This window comes from Aplidium turbinatum, chromosome 2 (genome assembly GCF_918807975.1).
Source record: "Aplidium turbinatum chromosome 2, kaAplTurb1.1, whole genome shotgun sequence".
Lineage (NCBI taxonomy): Eukaryota > Metazoa > Chordata > Ascidiacea > Aplousobranchia > Polyclinidae > Aplidium > Aplidium turbinatum.
In genome coordinates, this window is record NC_137473.1 from 47,913,040 (window position 1) to 47,932,157 (window position 19,118).

At 37.1% G+C, this 19,118-nt stretch overlaps 1 protein-coding gene across 2 annotated transcripts; it reads right to left on the reverse strand.

The window, feature by feature from the left end:
• Positions 1 to 4,392: 4,392 nt before the first annotated feature.
• LOC145764777 (E3 ubiquitin ligase RNF121-like) lies at positions 4,393 to 16,485 on the reverse strand. 2 transcript variants are annotated; one of them, XM_082576451.1, is made up of 8 exons: positions 16,190 to 16,485; positions 15,169 to 15,256; positions 14,818 to 14,959; positions 13,387 to 13,541; positions 12,282 to 12,405; positions 6,621 to 6,725; positions 6,074 to 6,248; positions 4,393 to 5,777 (listed from the first exon to the last, which is right to left on the reverse strand). In XM_082576451.1, exons 2-8 carry the CDS (start codon positions 15,213 to 15,215, stop codon positions 5,593 to 5,595), a joined length of 933 nt encoding a protein of 310 aa, XP_082432577.1. In that variant the 5' UTR covers positions 15,216 to 15,256; positions 16,190 to 16,485; the 3' UTR covers positions 4,393 to 5,592. The 2 variants fall into 2 exon arrangements, with proteins under 2 accessions (XP_082432577.1, XP_082432576.1); XM_082576450.1 differs by lacking the exon at positions 16,190 to 16,485 and having other exon boundaries at positions 15,169 to 15,278.
• Between the last annotated feature and the right edge of the window lie 2,633 nt (positions 16,486 to 19,118).

Consider the following 19,118-nt stretch of genomic DNA (forward strand, 5'->3'; position numbering starts at 1 on the left):
TTTTTGGCCACCCATGATAAATACAAGAGAGATGTTGCCGACCATCAGGCGTGAGCGGCTTAAAACCTACAAGCCCCCCTTTTTTCCATAATTACTAAACTGAGTTCAAAGCAAGAGATTAACTCTTGGTAAGGTCTAGAAGGGTCACAAATGTTCTGATTGGTTGACGATATCACTGATTGTTATTGAGAATTGACATGCTAAAGTGGCGACCACATACCATAGTAGATTCTGCAGGAAAGGCTGTCAAGAGAAGTAAGCTGGCTACTCTATTCTTATATGTGTCAAAAATTTAGTATATTTTCTCGATACAGTGGCCTTCCAACACGACCAACCAACATTCTAATAATAATCTGCTTTGCAACTTGCTACATTTGCATTATTTAATGAATGTTGCCAGATGCCACCAACTGAATTTCTCCACAGCTGCGTGGTAATTTTCTCAACTCAACCTCCCGGTCCAGTCCAAAACCAATTAGTTTATATCACAAATTCTACAGCTAAACTTTAAGCCATGCGGCAATTTTTAGGCCTATACACGATCCTTTGAAATGAAAACCTGCATGAAATCCAAACGACGTGTTAATGTCCATTTTGGAATACATGTTTGGTGGCCGCGCTTAACTATATTAATTTATCGATGTATAGGCCTATACCCAGGGTTACCATCGACATGGATGGACCGAAAAATAAGAACAACCGAAACATTGGATTAGCGTTTAAAAAACGTTTTTGGGCATACTTTGTATTTATACGAGCTGTGTCATATCACATTCCATACTTTTTGCCAGAAACAATCTGCTCCAGCAACTCCTTGTTATTAGAAATTGCTTCATGGATCTCACGCAGCTCAGGTATCATAGGTTTATCTTTACTTGTAGCTGGGATTTGACTGTCATTTCACTAAGTCTGTTCCTTTCCTTGGTCCACTGCGCCGAACCAAGAGAAAACACTCAATTTCCACAAACGCATTGCTGACCGGAAAGGAGAAAATGATGCTAACCAGCATGTAAAGCAGCGGAAAAGAGTAATTTCGATAAAGATCTTCATCCACTTGACTTCAGGTTCATCCTTGCTGAACACATCATCTGGAATTTTCTTGAGCAGAGCGTTAACAGCTAAGACCTCATCAAACAGCTCATCTTTCATTGCCATTAGTGGATCAACTTGCTTCGCTAACCCCTTGATTTCCTCGTACTCGATTGCTTGATCTTTCAGCAAGATCCAGTTGATGTGCGTTGGATGCTTCTCAAATCGACATCACTTGTTGATATATTCTAAAATAGGCTAATGGTGTAGAACTCCTGGAAGCTCGCTTTGAGAAACTTAGAATGCTTTTCATCGACTGTTTTTAGTAGTTCGGCAGTTGTTGCTCCGAAAAACCCTGTCCACTGGCGTTGCAACATTTTGATCTTGAAAAATTCAATTATCTTTGCCAGTTCTGGAAACAATGCAGATGTAGCTAACTTTTGCAGGAGTAACAGTGATTTGTTGAACACATGAACAGCAATAAAGTGCTGTGGAGGAATGATAGGATGATCTGTGACCTTTCTGATTTAAAGAATTAATCCTTCAATATTCTTGGTGGATGTTTCAGCGAAAGAAAATGCACTTTGAGTTGTTCTCAGAAATCGATCGCTTGCTCGAGTAGGCTACAGCATCAAGTGTGGACCACATTGTGTGATCTATCGAGTCGGCGTGTGTGTTGGTAGAATCGAATAGTTGCTATAAAGCTCCTCACAGAAATGCTTGAGCCTCATCGTTCTACCAGTTTGGCTTTTGAAGTGGCTACCAATCTTCAGCACGATCAAGTGTTAGGAACTCTGATCCCTGTAAAATATGAGCAGGGCAGCCGACTGGGATCAGATGCAATAGTTTGCTCTTTGAGACGAGAGAAGACGTTGTTTTTCCCACTATGCTGTGGTCCTCCAAAATTCACTGGTGCATTATCGGCACAAAAGGATGTCTGCTGTTTCATGTCTAGGCCTTTCTCTTGACTAGCCTAGAGGAGCAAATATATATGACAAGCTATGACAAGCTCAACTTTCACTTTAGCAGTTGACAATACAAACAAATTGAATTGGCCAAAACTCAAGTGTGAGTTAGTTTGTTGAATTGGATAAAATGAAAAATCAACAGCAAATCAACCCTCTGTGCCGAGGTCTCACCTGGCATTGATCGCAGGTCAAGAAGACGCACTCGCACTCCAACTTTGGCGTTGAAGAATCTGATGACTAAAGGAAACTAATTAGACTAATTTTAGAATATTAGCCTATGCAACACCGGATACTAGAGGAAAACGATCGAAGTTGTGTAATTGTTGAAAATAAGACAAAATAAGGACGCAAGTCCGCCCCGATAGCTCAATTGGTTAGCGCGTCACTTTTGGAACGAAGAAACTTCAAGATCAATAGCGGCGCTGGTTCGACTCTCGGGGTGTGCGCTTGAGCAACGCACGTTAAGGGCTGCTCTCCATTCAGCGGCATCTAATGGATGGAATAATTCCCCGACAACAAGCCTTCAACAATCGGAAACTTCACTGTCAATCTCGGTGACCGGGCCTGCATCAGTGATTCAAAGCCTCTACAAGTATGCGAAACTGCCAGGATTAAGCTCTGCAAGAAGCTTTCCCAGTCCGAGGATAAAGATTCAATCAATCAAAATAAGGACATTTCTTAGAAATAAGGACATTTACGTTTTCTAAGACCTGGCCCTTCAAAATAAGGACAATTTTCCTTTTGTTGGTTTTGTTACTGTATTTCTTTTTCACAATATCATTACTTTTGCATTCTGACAAAGAAAAATGAATTGAATGTCAATGTGAACGAAGTGTAGCCTACCACGCAATACGGGAGTACGGCCAAATGATGGCCAAAGATTCTGTGAAGAAGCCAGGGATATCTAGATATCCCTGGAAGAAGCATGGAAAAAGAAACTGTTCCAAAGCGTTTTTGACTGGTTCTATATAATGTCACTAAATATTAGTTTTTCTTTTCTTTTTTTCCGTTTAAGTTTGGACTTTATGAGGTCAATTTACAGCTTTTAGCACAAACAGCATAGCCTACCTTTTCTGTCAGAGTATAGCCATGTGGCCTACAACTTAAAATAAAAAGGAGGAAGGTTTTACGGTAGTTGAAAACAAAAAAATTAACTTAGAATGGACAGATAACTTTGCATTTAATGCAAATGATATTGGCTCATCTGCAGTCTTGCTTAATATGTGGAAAAATTAAAAACAGCAAAAAAATGTGGCACAAGGAGATTTTTAAAACAGGCATAGCCTAGAGCATTTTCTGCAAAGTAGGCTACCCCAATGAAATGCAATAGATTGAGGATCGCTTTTAGCAGCATGATTGTTGTTTACTTTATAAATCTAGAATCTAGGTCGTTTGTAGGCTATCCACACTTGTGAAGTAGCCGATCGTACGTCAATGAAATCAGTTTTGGAACTGATGTAAAAAGCAGAGTAGCCTACGGTAGGCCTAAGGAAGTTTCCAGTAAGTAAAATAGCCCATGCCACATGGTAGTGCTGCTTGTCTTGTAGTATCTCAAGAGATAGGAAAGCCGTTTACAGACGGAGATTACGGTATATAAAAAAGTCGTTTCTCAAGGTGGCAGAAAAACCTTTTTCTGATTTACATTTACAGAAATATCAAAAAATGCGTCTTGTGGCCCTTTGCTGGTCGCATCTGCTAGAAAATGAAGCAGAATGGCTTTTGTTGAAAAAGGTTGCGGACCCCTGACCTAGGACTAATCGAATGTATAGCCTCTGATCTTCTGCCCAAACCAACTCAATGGCGTTGTTCCAAGCCGCCATGTCAAATATGAGAACGCCATGCCAGTCCAAAATCAGCCCTTGAAAAATTTCAGAGTAGGAACTTTTTGCTCAAACTTAAAGTCCTGCCTATATTCCAACTAATATGCAAAAATATTAATTATTTTAAATGTAGATTCACATAAGCATACCACTCTCCGATAGTTCAGGTGGTTGAACGCCGCATTTCATGAACCAAGACACGGTAAGATTAGGCGCAGGTGATTCGGTTCTCGTGGGAGGGGCTGAGCAATGCATTTCAAGGACAGCTTCCAACCAGTAACACCCAGTTTATGGAAGAAATCAGAGACAAGAAAAGGAAATTTCATTTTGTTGGTCTCGCTATCCGAACTACGTCAGTGGTTCAAAACCTCTACAACTATGCTATGCAAAACTGTCATAATTGAGCTCTCAAAGAAGCTTTCTCAGTCCAAGCATAAAAGATTTCTACAATCAATCAACTATATTGTATTAGTTTGACGTTAGGTCAATAGACTACAGTCTCATTCAGTTTATAATCTGAGCGTAATGCTTTTGTGCACGCTTCTAATTTGGTTTTTAAATGAAGAAAGTAAAGATCCTTCAGCAAGCTTTTATTTTCCTACATCCTTAAAAAAGACAAAGTTCAATGACACCTGCGAACCAGGGGCGAATCTACCGGGTGGGCCTGATTGGTACAGGCCCACCCAGATTGACAGTGGGCCCACCCAAAATCAGATTCATGAAAAAAAAACATGTTAATGTTTAACACTAGAACAACCAAGTGGCACTGAATAGTCTGTGGCATCATTGTTTCACAGCATTTGTAAGAGATATTCGGTAACACTAAGTTTTTGTATGCTCGTCCGCCGTGGCATTATTGGTGAAGGCCCACCAAGATATTTTCTAGGCCCACCCATAAATTACGTTCTGAATCCGCCACACCTGCGAACAAGAGAGGAACAAGAAAAAACAAATAAGTTATTCTCTTAATTTTTAAGATTAAAATCGCTTTGAATTCTCGAAGCATCGTTTGAGCATTTGATTTAAAGTTTACACATATTTTACTACAACTGCAAGAAAAAGACTCGAGGACGATTAGGGGTTGTTAGATATATGACGATTAGGGGTAGTATCATATATGACATAACTTTCTTGTTTTTCTCCAACTACAAAAGACGCAAATATGACGTTTGTTTCTAAACTAATAAAGGAATAGTGGAATACTGACGCCAGTGATGTCTCATTCTCGTGGTTTGTCAAAAGATATTCGAACAGTCCTTTATCTGCTCATGATTGAACATTAATTGAACATGAACATAGTGAACTTTACTGTTTTGCAAATAAATAGAAAAATAAACTTTATATATTTGGTATTTCACTTTTTTGGTTAACATCGGTGCGAATTGCCCAAAGTGTTTGACTTTGGTCTGTACTTTCAGAAATAACAACGTGAACAGGCCAACATGTGGCAAGACGCTGGTGGTAGATTGATTTGTAGAAGCGAACATTGAGGTACGTGATATTGCAGTATACTTTTAAGAAGTGGAGAACAAGGAAACAAATAAAAATTCGAAATAAGCCCATTGCAGTAAGAGTTTTAAAAGTGGACGTGTGAATTTTGTAGGATTTGGAATGGCTGATAGAAATAGCAACGGAAAGGACAATTTTATTGAAAGCACCTGAACCAATTTTCTTCTCGTAGGAAAATGTTTCCAAATCTACATTAAAGGAACACCGATACCATACTAAAAATTTTCTAAACATCAGAAACGCTTGTATACTGATTAATAATCGAACTATTTCAAACCAAGAGACCAATTAATGCCTTGAACAATACATATGATAACAGGTTGCCAAACAACTAAATATCTAATCCAATCAAGGAGTTGTCCATACATAATGTGAGGCCGTTCCCAAGGGCTCGTAAACATTCTTTTCAAATCTACTTTTTCTTTGCAATACGGACACGTCTGCTTTTTTCCTAAAAATCAAATAAGAAATTGATACAGAACGATGCTTGATGACTTTGCGTCATTCTTAGTCGAAGAGTTGGAGATAATTGAGTTCAATATTGATTTATAAATAGAAATTTTGTAACCCAACAATACAAAAACATAAGGTATTTTATCGAAGAAAATATCAACAGGCTTTGCTTTAAACAAATTTCTACGCATCAATAACGGTGTTTTCACAAGCAAGTTTCTGGCTAGACTTCAAATACTGTAACAGTTAACTTGGCAAATGCTCAATCAATTATTATGCTTGTAAACAGCTTACCTACTATACACCAGCCTCGAATGCACGAGTCGTGAAAAATATGATCGCATGAAAGTTTATAGACTCGTTCAACAGTGGTATCAAACTGGTCTTGGGGAAGAATAAGCTCTTGTCCACAAACAGCGCAAACTCCATCAGAAAGGTGCTTGGTGGGCATACCAGATTTCGTGTAATACTACGAAAACAAATAAAGCCATAAGTGTGAGTTCTTCAAAAAAGGTCTTGATTGGACGTTAGACATGTCGTTTTGCGGATAATAAAAAGTATTTCTGCATATTACATAATATGTTAAATGTCTAGTCGTTACTTAGTTTTATCTGCTTACAGTTCAACAAAGTTACCTCTCAACAAAAACAGCCTGTAAAAAATGGCAAACAAAAATGCATTACTTGAAACATAATTTTTCATTTCGTTGTTTTGTTTTGAATATGGACAGCTTTGTCTGACACAAATAAATAATAATAATAATCAATATTCAATATGTACTTACATATAACAGATGTCCTCATAGTAATTTCTCATCAATACAAAACAAAACTTAACTTACTCCTATTGTGGAGGCCATTCTTTCTGAACATATCTCTGCAAAGTCTCTTGACATAACACCATAATAAAGACCGTAGAATAAAAGAACTATACTAAAATCCAGCGCCTGAAAGGAAAATCTTTTGATTAGTATCTGAATATACGGAATGGCCTGTTTCGGTGAGTCCGATCCCTTTTTGGTGATTTTTTCAATTTTTTTAAATTATCGGGTACCGTAGCCTAATTATCATTGCCGTTTTAGGGTTAAGGGTTAGAGGTTAGGAACTCACCGAATCGGACTCACCGAATAGTAGCAGACCCCTGAATATAACATGGTGTAATATAAGCAAGATGCTGTATTTGATTGAGTAAAGTACCGATTTAGTTAAATATAATGCATCAGTTCACCTATTCTCTTTCGTTTAATTTGTGGATGACTTGTTGTATATATGGTTCATTATTCAATCATGTTTCATTAAAAGTATGCCTGTATCTATTTCCGAATCAAAACGAAAAAAAATCATTTCTTTGGAAAAGAATTACACGTAACAGTTCTCTTGTGATCTGGAAAAACCAGTCGTCAGGCTGTTAAAATCATACTTGAGCAAAATAAAAAAAACTATTTTGTCCCAGCTTTACCTAATGAACAGCACATTAATTTTGCTTTGGGCACCGGTTAAGTTGAAAGAAAACATTTTCAAAAACTTTGAGATGATTAACAGCTGCAGAAAAACCATGTTTGTAACGTTGAAAAATCGACAGAATTAGTTTTTACAAAAATTTGCTTTGTGGATTCTTCCAAATTACAGGAAAATTGTTCAATAAACGGAGACGGCTACAATTACACGTCTACCGCAGTAAGCTCATAAACTGCATACGCTACCTTTATAATCATGAACTAATTGAAATCGTACACACACTACACTTATTACTACAATAGAAATTACATAGTCTCCACTAAAACATAAATTACACTTGCCTTTGATATTGGTTTTGACAAGCAGAAAATATTTACAATTAAATATATCAGCCATGAACCTTTATTAGAGATTGTAGATCATGGGGATGCAAAACTGCATCCACTTTTGGCTTATCCACAACACAATAAGATTACATTTTTTCTGGTTTACAAAATATTGTACTTTTTATGAGTTATAAGAATGAAGTTGGTTTTAATGTAATTTAAGGTTTTTATATTTTCGGGAGAGAGTTTGCTTTCTTGAACCAAAGACAAGACACAACAATACAATAGGGTTGAGCATTATAACAATATCTTTTACATATTTATAAATAGTTTTAACAGTCGAACGCTTTGGGCTTAACTTGAGCACTCATCAGGAATCTGAAAATATGTATAAAAATTTCAGGTTCCTGATGAGGGCTTAAGTTAAGTTGAAAACGTTCAACTGTTAAAACTATTCGTAAATATGTAAACTATATTGTTACAATGCTCAACCATGTTGTATTGTTGTGTCTTAAGGTTTATAGTTGAAAGTTAAGCAAAAAAAATGTCACATTTGCAACTGACCCTTTTACTGGAACAGCAAAATTGCACGTCTCGTAATGTACTGCCGTGTCCCTAGCTTTTATGCATGCATTAGGGTGGAGTGAAAAAAAATTTTTTTTTCAAATCAAAAAATCAGATTAACCAAAAGTGGCATATGGACCTAAAACCAACTTCTGAGAAGTTTTTGGGTTTGTGCCACCTACACCCAGGTGGCCCATAATTTTTAAAGGTCATCCGAGGGTCAAATTTCATGAAAATCCCATAACTTGGAAACCGGTTAAGCTAGAATGTTGGTTTTTGGCTTAAAATTTCCAGAAGGTCCATGTTTATATATGCTCTAATGCAACTTTTGTCTCTATTTTAACTACATAAGCTGATAATAATAAAAAATGACGTTTTAGTTTGAAAGATATGTAACGTGAAGAATTGAAAATGCTATATTTGAACTATTTGCACCCATAGTTATGTGTTAAGGCATAATAGGTACAAACTGACTGAGTACTGCTTTAAATACTTTCTAAGTAGTTGGTACAAAGGATATGCAAGTAGGGGTGTTCAATTTCGATTACTTGAATATTCGAAATTCGAAACTCAATTTATTTTCGATTTCCGAATTTCGATTTCGAATATCACAACTATTCACCACACTGCAAAATGTGATTTTATTGAAAGAAATGACATGAAAATTCGCTAGAAAACGCGAAAAAAAGCGATAAAAATTTGCGAAAAAAGAACACAAAATAACTCATGTCTACAGCTCCAGGCCCATGTTGGTGTTTAAGAACACAAGTGACATGGTCACCCATCAGTCGGGATCTCAGCTTCGTGACGGTCAGGCAGCTTTTGAAAACGATCGCTCCGCTAAAGCCGAGGTCGCTGGAATCCCAAACACTTCAAGTTCATTTTCACAGCGAGCGATTCACTGCCGCGACATTTCACTGCAGAGGTTTCGACTCGAAAGCGACATCGAGTATGTTTTCAAGCGCATAAAGCTAAACGCACACTCCGTCTACGTAGCAAATTATATTGTTTTTGGGTGTATTCAACATCTGATGACATTGAATCGACACGAAATGGTAGATTTTTGCTATGTCCCAGGCAGCAAAATCAGTAATTTTTACATTGATTCAACGTCTGCAGACATTAAATCAATGTAAAAATGACAGATTTTGTTGTCTGTTGTTGGATTGTAGCATCGCAACTCGTTCTAGTGATTATTTATCGCGAAGCTGTTGCGGTTTGCATTCAAAAAGTGTTTTCCTACTGCCGATCGCTAGTTCATCTATTGTTTTATGTATCAATGCAGCATAAAAAGTTGCCCCCACGCAGGCCGTAGCCAGGGGGGGCCTTTCCCCCTGAAAAAAATTTTGCCCCCCCCTTTTGGCAAAATCTCAACATTCTCGAGCAACAGCTACAATTATAATGATTTTGCCCATTTAATTTTTTTCGGCCCTCCCTCCTAAAAAAAAAGTTGACCCCCCCTTGCTCTGCGGTCTGGTTACGGCCCTGCCCCCACGGCTTAGGCGCCTATGGATTCAGTAAAAAATGGATAAAACTGCGACAAAGCTCAGCTTACACTTTCTGCTATTGCACAACCTAGCTATCTTCATTCTTGAGGGAAATTTGTGAAATTTGGCATTAAAAATGCCAACCTGGCATCCCTGGTGTAGGACTGGCCGTTGGACCCGCAAGAGCGTGTGATAGTCACGTGATCGACGATGCGCATGCGTCGAAGTCTTTTTTCGCTTGCAAAATGTGACAAGACAGATTTCGCGCCACTCGAGTTACTTTCAACCGCGTTCAGCGGAAAGGGCGGCTATAATTTCGAATATGTCCGATACGAAAAACGAATTTCGAATATCACCTTAATCGAAATCGAATCGAATTGAAAATCGAAATTGAACACCCCTATATGCAAGCAACAATCATGGATATGTGACAAAAAAACTCAATGACAAAAACAATGTAGCAAAGACTCCTATGCAATAATGTTACAATGTTATTTGACATTAAGTTTCAAAATTTACATCTTTGGTTTCTATGAAATTTATAAGAAACTACTTACAATCAGGGTCGCATTGTAAAAATTATTATGTGGTGAAAAAATATTGAAAACATCCTGAAAACACCAGGACTATCAAAGTCAGAAAAACTATGTTTCGACTCTGATCCATTACAAATTTGGGCAAGGCTGACTCTGCTTTGGTAAAGACCCTTGCCAACCTTAAGCCACCACTGTTTGCAATGAGTGTTACAGAAACCATGACATCAACTCATTTATAATTACACGTATCCAATAACAATACACAGCCAGGGGCTCCAAGGGGGGGGGGAGAAGTCGGGCAACTTTCCCCCCTAGGATAACATTGTAGCCTAAAGGAAAAACGAGTAGCTTTTCGTTTTTTCACGTTTGAGGGGGCCCATTTTTGCCACTAAAAATGATAGTGTACCAACTTAAAAAAAAACAATTTTTTGAATGAAATAGGCAGTTCCAAGTATTTTTCGATCATAGTATATGTAACTTCAAATGCATCTCATCAAGAACAAATCATTCTCGTATTAAGGTAGGCGATGTTAAACAGCTTCAAGACGTAAAATTTGATGCTGTTAAGCCTACTGATTTATGCATCATCAATTTTCTATTGTTTTAACTTGGAAACTGGTGCTGCTGCGTTTGGCTAAGCGTGTAGCCTACTATTTTTGCTTGACCAACGGAACCTTGACTTAAAAAAATGCGTTAGCCAGGCGTAAGTCCACCCTGTTAGCTCAGTGGTTATGCGCCCGGCTCAAGATGACGCAGCGCTGGTTTGACTCTCGTGGTCATATCATTTTTGGAGTAATTGATGTACTGTAGCTTGTGTCATTTTCAAGTGTAACCAGGCCAGATAGGAAATTCAAAATAAAGCTGCCTCAATCAAGAAGCCTACTTGAGCAGTTTCAAATCCATGCTTCTCTGCATTTGTTTTTCCTTTACAATATCATGCTAGGGGGGAAAGTTGCCCGACTTTCCCTCCCCCTTGGAGCCCCTGGCTGTGTATTGCTATTGGATACGTGTAATTATAAATGAGTTGATGTCATGGTTTCTTTAACACTGATTGCAAACAGTGGTGGATTAAGGTTGGCAAGGGTCTTTACCAAACCAGAGTCAGCCTTGCCCAAATTTACAATAGATCAAAGTCGAAACATATTTTTTCTGACTTTGATAGTCCTAATGTTTTCAAGAGGTTTTCAATATTTTTTCACATGATAATTTTTATAATGTGACCCTGATTGTAAGTAGTTTCTTATAAATTTCATAGAAACCAAAGATGTAAATTTTGAAACTTAATGTCAAATAACATTGTAACATTATTGCATAGGAGTCTTTGCTACATTATTTTTGTCATTGAGTTTTTTTTGTCACACATCCATGATTGTTGCTTGCATATCCTTTGTACTAACTACTTAGAAAGTATTTTAAGCAGTACTCAGTCAGTTTGTACCTATTATGCCTTAACACATAACTATGGGTGCAAATAGTTCAAATATAGCATTTTCAATTCTTCACGTTACATAGCTTTCAAACTAAAACGTCATTTTTTATTATTATCAGCTTATGTAGTTAAAATAGAGACAAAAGTTGCATTAGAGCATATATAAACATGGACCTTCTGGAAATTTTAAGCCAAAAACCAACATTCTAGCTTAACCGGTTTCCAAGTTATGGGATTTTCATAAAAATTGACCCTCGGATGACCTTTAAAAATTATGGGCCACCTGGGTGTAGGTGGCACAAACCCAAAAACTTCTCAGAAGTTGGTTTTAGGTCCATACGCCACTTTTGGTTAATCTGATTTTTTGATTTGAAAAAAAAAATTTTTTTCACTCCACCCTAGCATGCATAAAGAAAAACTATTTTAATAATGTCACCACATAGAAATCACATGCAGCAAAATGTTCTCAGCAATTGCAAACCTAAGTCTTTAACCTTCATACTACTTGTTGGCTGCGTGAATATAGCGAATAGTCTGCATTTTCTACAAGAATCAAAAATGCTGCTCATGATAACGCAAATACCAAACAGGTTTAGAATACGGTAACATAAAGTTTTGATAAATTAAACAGTACAAAAATTTCAACATAATTAAAGATTCATAGAAAATTTACTATAAAAAATACACAAACATATATACTTACAGTTTCCGGTTTTATAAGAAACAGCACATTTATTCCAAAAAGAGTCAGTAACACAGAAATATATCCAACAATTCCAACAGCATAACTTGAACGAAACAGAAATAAAAACCAACGGTATACAAGTCTGCAATAAAATGAATATAATTATACTTGTGATAAAATGTTTTTCTAAATAATAATATGCAAACTTTAATATTATCAATCTTAAATAGTCACAACTCAATTATATATATAACTAATATTCATTTTCCACAATAATTGCACAGAAAATGAAATATAATACATATGTATATATACCAAAAACAGAAATTTCTGGTTTTAATAATGTATGGGGTGAAAACGAGAAGGGAAAAAAGGACTGAAGAATATTGTTGGATATGCTAGAGATGAGAGAGACCATAGAACCAACTGGCAAGGGCAAATGGAGTAAGATGGTATGGACATGTGATAAGGAGGGAGGAAGGAAGTTTTCTTAGAAAGGCACTAGATCTAAAGGTGGATGGGAAGAGGAAACGCGGTCGTCCAAGAAGAACGTGGAAACAACAAGTGAAGGATGAATTTAAAAAAGTCGGACTGAAGGAGGAAGATGCAAGGGACAGAGTGAAATGGAGAAAAGGGATTAAAACAATTGCTGCGCGGAAACAATCGGCCACCCCCACTAGTGGGGAACAAACCAACAATGGATTATGATGAATAACATGGTTTTGCTGTACGGTAATAATAATTTTGCGAAAGAGTGCTATTCAAAAAGGAAAAACTGTGACATTGATTGCTTGAGTGTAATAAATGATTAACTCATCAAAATCCTGGCTAAAGTAAACAAAATGACAATTTGAGTAGCTTTGTGTTACAATCATTGCAACACGAATCATGAATACGCAAAACAAGTTTGAGCCGTTGCTTAGTATGCATTTACATAACCTTTTATAAAGAATAACATACTCTCTTTCTTTGTCAAACTAATGGAATGGAACCTTAGTAGTTCAACTTCAACTACAGTACCGGTATAACTATAAATTTTTTTTTATTGGGGCAAAGCTTATACCAATATCTGTAAGTAATAAGTATGAATATGTTTGGTAATGTTATAATCGTTAAAGTCTACCTGGGTGTTCTACCAGACAAAGGTTTTCTTGTTGCTTTAAAAATGATGAAGCTCGTCACAACAGTGTAAAGAACCCAAGTAAGCATGAATCTCCACCACAAAAACTTGATTGTGAACAATATAGGAATCAACCACATGCCAAATAATGTGGCGGCCTGTCAAATCATTATTGATAGTAATAACAGTAATGTGATTCATGCAGTACTGTATAGTGTATATACCATAGACATCCGTCGCTTTCAGAGCTTTACAAAGCAGACAAAGCAATCAGTGCAGTCATGTAGAAGCATATTACATTATTATGTTGCATCGACACTTTGTAGAAATGGTAGGCTATGCAATTATGCATTGAATCATGTTCCTACTTGGCCCTCAGCAATCGATTTTGATGTGACTTTAAAACAGGATATGAATCAAACTCAAGTCCACCCATTTTATGGAGACACAGTAATAAATAAATTGTACAGCTAGATTAACAAAGTTAATCTAAAATAATTACAAAATTATTATAAAGTTTCTTTTAAAATTATTGATCGTTCAAACTGTGAGGTGACACAATCAATTTCTATAAAAACATTTTTATGATTTTTGCTGCAACATGATTTAACAACAACACACTAGTAATACTATGAATAATTTAATGCCATTCAGGTCATGAAACAACACCCAATGTCAGTGCCCAAATTAAGAAAACACCAGCATATAGATTTGCATAACAGAAAAAAGTTTTTAGGCACAGTAATAATACATAAACCGACTTTAAATTGGTGGCAATTAAACTAAATATAAAATGACGAAGTGAGAGGACTAGAATGTCCAAACTGTATGTATGCTCTTTAAAAATTTGATAAGTGAGAATATAAAGATAATTAATTTACACAATTACACAACTGAAAAATTATGATAATCAATTGAAGCAGGAAATCATCACAATCATCATAAAATACCAAATAAAAGGCACAGACCATAGTTATAGTCGGCATAACCTCTGTAAACGTTACTCAAGCATGATGTCATGCACTCAAACACATAATTTTACAAATCTTAAGATCACGCATACATTGTAAACACATGAGCTCTAACCAACAAAAGAAAAAAATAGTAAAACCAAAACGTCAAAAATGTACAGTTATAAATTTCTTTTTTATGAATCAGTAGGCTAGTCAATCATAGTAGGCTAGCCAATCATAGTAGGATATGAGTCAGTAGGCTAGCTAATCATAAACTAATTTCCTGCAAAACAAAAATACAATTTCATGCTTAAGCAACTACTACTAGGACATTTAGCCATAGAGGCAATGGCCACTATGTCGAATATAATTATAATATTTGATTACCAAAGCCACTAAAAAATAAAAAAGTAAACTACTCTTTTGTTTAATAAATATTTAATCTCTCGTTTTCAAAAATACTAAATTATACAATACATACATTGTATGATTTAGGATGCCTGTTTTTCCATTGTACAAGCAAAAACTGTGATACCAATAACGTTCCAAGAAGAATTAAAATCATCTCTGCATGCATAGATTCATGACCTTTATGTTTTTCTAATTCCTTGAGTCGTTCAAGTCTAAGGAAGAAAAACCAGATAAAGATTGTGTGATTATTGTGATAAAGATTGTGTGAGGTTAAGTTGAATCAGTTCAATTGACAATATAAACCAAAAAACTTGAAATGCTTTTTTATGCAGTTGCGTACTTTGAACAGAGTGTTTTTTCTGCAAAAATATAAAATCAATGTCTACATCTACTGTTTCACTATTTTTGACATATACGGTACCTTTTAGCTTCTTTTTCTGACAAGACAGCCTTTTCTTGTTCTTCCATTTTTTAATGGACATTCACAAGAGGGAAATTTAAAAAGTAGCCTGCAAAATAAAGCTTCTATCTGAAAAAAATACATTACACTTTCAAGCAATTATGATAAATGTAGGCCATTTATAGGCAAGAAATGTTTAGACATACGGTATCAATAGTTTAGATGTAAAAGTACTGATATTCCTGAAGGGTGCAACCTAATTTGTACCCTGAACAGTTCGTACCCTGAAAAGATCGAGAGAAAAAATTAAAAAGGCCAAAGTCGATGATCGCAGTTTAATAGCACAAAGCCGAAGTCGCTGATCGGAGTTTCCGCAAACAACTCGAGGGTTAGGGTTAGCGGAAACTGCTGAAAAATATTTGCGGAAACTGCGATCAACGAGGGTTAGGGTTAGAGAGCATAGAGCCATAGATTACTCGATGGTTAATGTAAGCTGAAACTGCAGAAAAATGTTTGCGGAAACTGCGATCAGCGAGGGTTAGGATTAGAACTAGGGATATGGTTAGAGCATAGATTACTCTATGGTTAGAGTTAGGGTAAAGGTTAGCGGAAACTGCAGAAAAATGTTTGCGGAAACTGCGCTCATCGAGGGTTAGCGTTAGGGTGAGGGTTACCGTAACAGAAACTGCGATCAGCGACTTCGGCTTTGTGCCTTCTTTCTCTCGATCTTTTCAGGGGGAAAATTTTAAAATGTTTGCGGAAACTGCGATCAACGACTTCCGCTTTTTTTAATTTTATCTCTTGATCTTTTCAGGGTACAAACTGTTCAGAGTACGAACTAGTTCAGTTCAGTTGTTTTTATTTCTGACCATCATATCAAAAACAATACACGTCAACATAGCAAAGGTCGAGAAAAAGGTAGAAGCGACAAGGTTGCAACTAGGTTGCATCCTTCCTGAATAGGACATCTTGTGATGTCGAAAACGTTTGTAATTTGTTTTTACTTTTTTGACTTCTGTAATTATTATTGTAATAAACTTACATATTAGTTGTTAAATTTGATAACGTTGCTGGACTTCCTAGAATCGTACTGTAGTTCGGAACGAAAAAGCTTCAAGATCAAGCGGCGGTGGTTCGACTTTCGGGGTGTGCGCTTGAGCAACGCACGTTAAGGACTGCTCTCCATTCAGCGGCATCTAATGGATGGAATAGTTCCCCGGCAACAAGACTTCAACAATCGGAAACTTCACTCTGTCAATCTCGGTGACCGGGCCTGCGTCAGTGATTCAAAGCCTCTACAAGTATGCGAAACTGCCAGGATTAAGCTCTGCAAGAAGCTTTCCCAGTCCGAGGATAAAAATTCAATCAATCAATCAATCAATTTTTTATACTCAAACAGTGTTGCCAGATTCAATTTAATGAGTTTCCAAAAGCTGCTTCTCAAACGGGCACTTTTAAATACCCATTTCGATTTCAGTTCAGTTGTTTTTATTTCTGACCATCACAGCCAAAACAATACACGTCAACATAGAAAAGGTAGAAGCGACAAAGCGCAAACGTTAAAAGGTGGTTGTGAGTATGACAGATGTAAGTTAAGTTATTAAGTTGAAGGATTTGGCACACTCGCAACACCTTCAGTAGCTTTAGCTGATATTTTCAAGAATTGTATAAATAAACATTTGCTATGAAGATCGGCCATGGTGCGTTGTGCGTTATCAAGAGTGCTGATGATCTGACTTGACGACACGAAACAATGACAAAAACAGATAAAACAAACAAGCAAAAACAACATCATCATCTTGCGGAAATCCAATTATACCCAGAGAAGTTATGTCTTGCAGATATCAAGCGTGCTTTGATATAAAGTTACGTCGATAAAGCGATAATTATAAGACCCCAGCCAGCTAAACTCGTCACCCAGTGGCAAATCCATAAAAAAAATTTGGGGGGCCAAATATTTGATAAATTGTTTTGTTTTTCTTGTTGTTTTGTTAACTTTATCCTGCATTGCGGGAAAGCGGACTTGAGCGCTATGCATCGGTGTACGCCTTTCGACGTACACCTGACCCACGCTGCAGCCGACTGCAATGTCTGTTTCCGGTTGTCTACTCTACTTATGACTTAAATTTGGTACTACCCATTACTCGAAATCGATCACTGGATAGAGGCAATTATCGTAAAGTTTCTTGCCCAGAGAAACAACAACAAGTGCGGGTGGCTGGAGTCGAACATGCAGGACAAAGTGTTGGATTTAAAACATCGCCACGTGATGTGCAATGGCGTATCCTGGTGGGTGGAGCAAGGAAAGCAATAAAGTGGCGGGGGGTTAGAACGTGCCGAAAGCACGCGTATATAGAGGGGTCAGGGCATGCTCCCCCAGGATTTTTTTGCAAAATTACACTCAAATAATGGATTATAGCATTTTCTGGAAACACTTTTAGGGTAATATTTGTATGAAGTTTATTAGCAGATAAACACCTGTTAACTTATTAAAAGTAGCTCTTACACACGAACGGGCAAAAACTGCGGCTAAAATTAGAGAACACCAAAAACTCAAAAACAATTCTGAAATTACTTCCACAGATTAGCTAAAAGAAGCGTAAATCGCGTAAACTGTGCGCGATTTGCAAAATTTATTGGTGTCTTTCTGTGTGTCTAAAACAAGTCCTGGGGGTGGGGGGTGTTAAGATATCTTGGAAAACGATATAAATTCCTGCAAATTATATTAATTATATTTTCAACAAAGGGCTTAACTTCGGAATCCAAACTTTGAAAATTTGGGGGCCATGGCCCCTTTCGCCCCCCTGGCTACGCCAATGTCGTCACCTCTACTACACCGATCCAACGTTGAATCAATGAAAAATGTCAGCCCCCGCTAGCTGGTATAGTGGCATCGGCATGTAGTATAGTGGCATCGGCATGTCACATTAGGCTAATAGGCAAAGGTGGGCAGTAGCCCAACCAGTTAAAAAGGTAACTAGGCCTAGTTACTTTTTGAGTACCGGTAGGCGGTAACTGAAACTTCAAGCAGTAACTAGCTACTATTTTAGTTTTTTTCAACAGTTACAAGTTGCAGTTAGCCTATACTTGATTTCCTAAACAAACATTGGTCGTTTGTTTTTCACATTATTGCAGTTTTTTCTTAATGGTCAAATTATTTGTTTAGGAGAGATTATAGCCTAGGCGTTTGGCGACAAGCAAGGTTATGTACAGAAAGGAGCTGTGTAAACTACTAGATAGGATTTTGCGGGCACCAGGGACAGAAATGGGGCCGTGTAAACTGCGAGGTAGGATTTCGCAGTGTTCTGTATGGATTGATGTCTGTGATATCGCAATCCTTCGTTTGTTCCCCTATTAAGCTGTCTGTTTTTAGAAGTTTCACGTTCTCCTTTTTTGTAAAGCCATTCTTTTTTTGTAAATTGTGGTTATATAGCTTTAAAAACAGGTGGACGAGGTAGTCAGTAGCCTACTCAGTAGTCGAAAATGACAGGCCCGCTAGCTGGGATGTAGTATAGTGGCATCAGGGCCGGATTGACCAATAGGCTAGGCAGGCTGAAGCCTAGGGCCTCAACGTCAAGGGGCCTCGAAATTCGGTTTCAAAGTTTGTAATTCTTTTAAAAACTTGACAAGTTTAAACCCTACCAAAAGTATATATATATCAAGCCTTCTTTCAGAGTAGAAAATTCTATACACAACTAGTTTGACAGACTTTCTAAGCGAAATTAGAAATGAGTTTGATCACCAGGCAAAAGCAACCTTGCCGAATATTAACCACAGAGCTGTCACTATAGGAGACAAAGAAATGCACCTGACGCTTTAAGTGAACTCTTTTCAAAAGAAAGGTTTAAAATAAATTTCTTTATCTCTATGCTCGATGCACTTAAAGACATATTTTAAGAAAAAGAGCTAATGTGTACCGTGACATTGCAGAAATGTTCCTCTTTCTTGCTAATCTGAAAGCAACTAAGGTA

Coding starts and splice junctions, on each gene's coding strand:
- LOC145764777 (XM_082576451.1), bottom strand. CDS start 15,215: ATGGAAGAACAAGAAAAGGCTGTCTTGTCAGAAAAAGAAGCTAAAAG. Junction 6,726..12,281: donor TTCTTATAAAACCGGAAACT/GTAAGTATATAT, acceptor TTTTCCTTTCAG/GCGCTGGATTTTAGTATAGT. Junction 6,249..6,620: donor GAATGGCCTCCACAATAGGA/GTAAGTTAAGTT, acceptor TTGTTTTCGTAG/TATTACACGAAATCTGGTAT.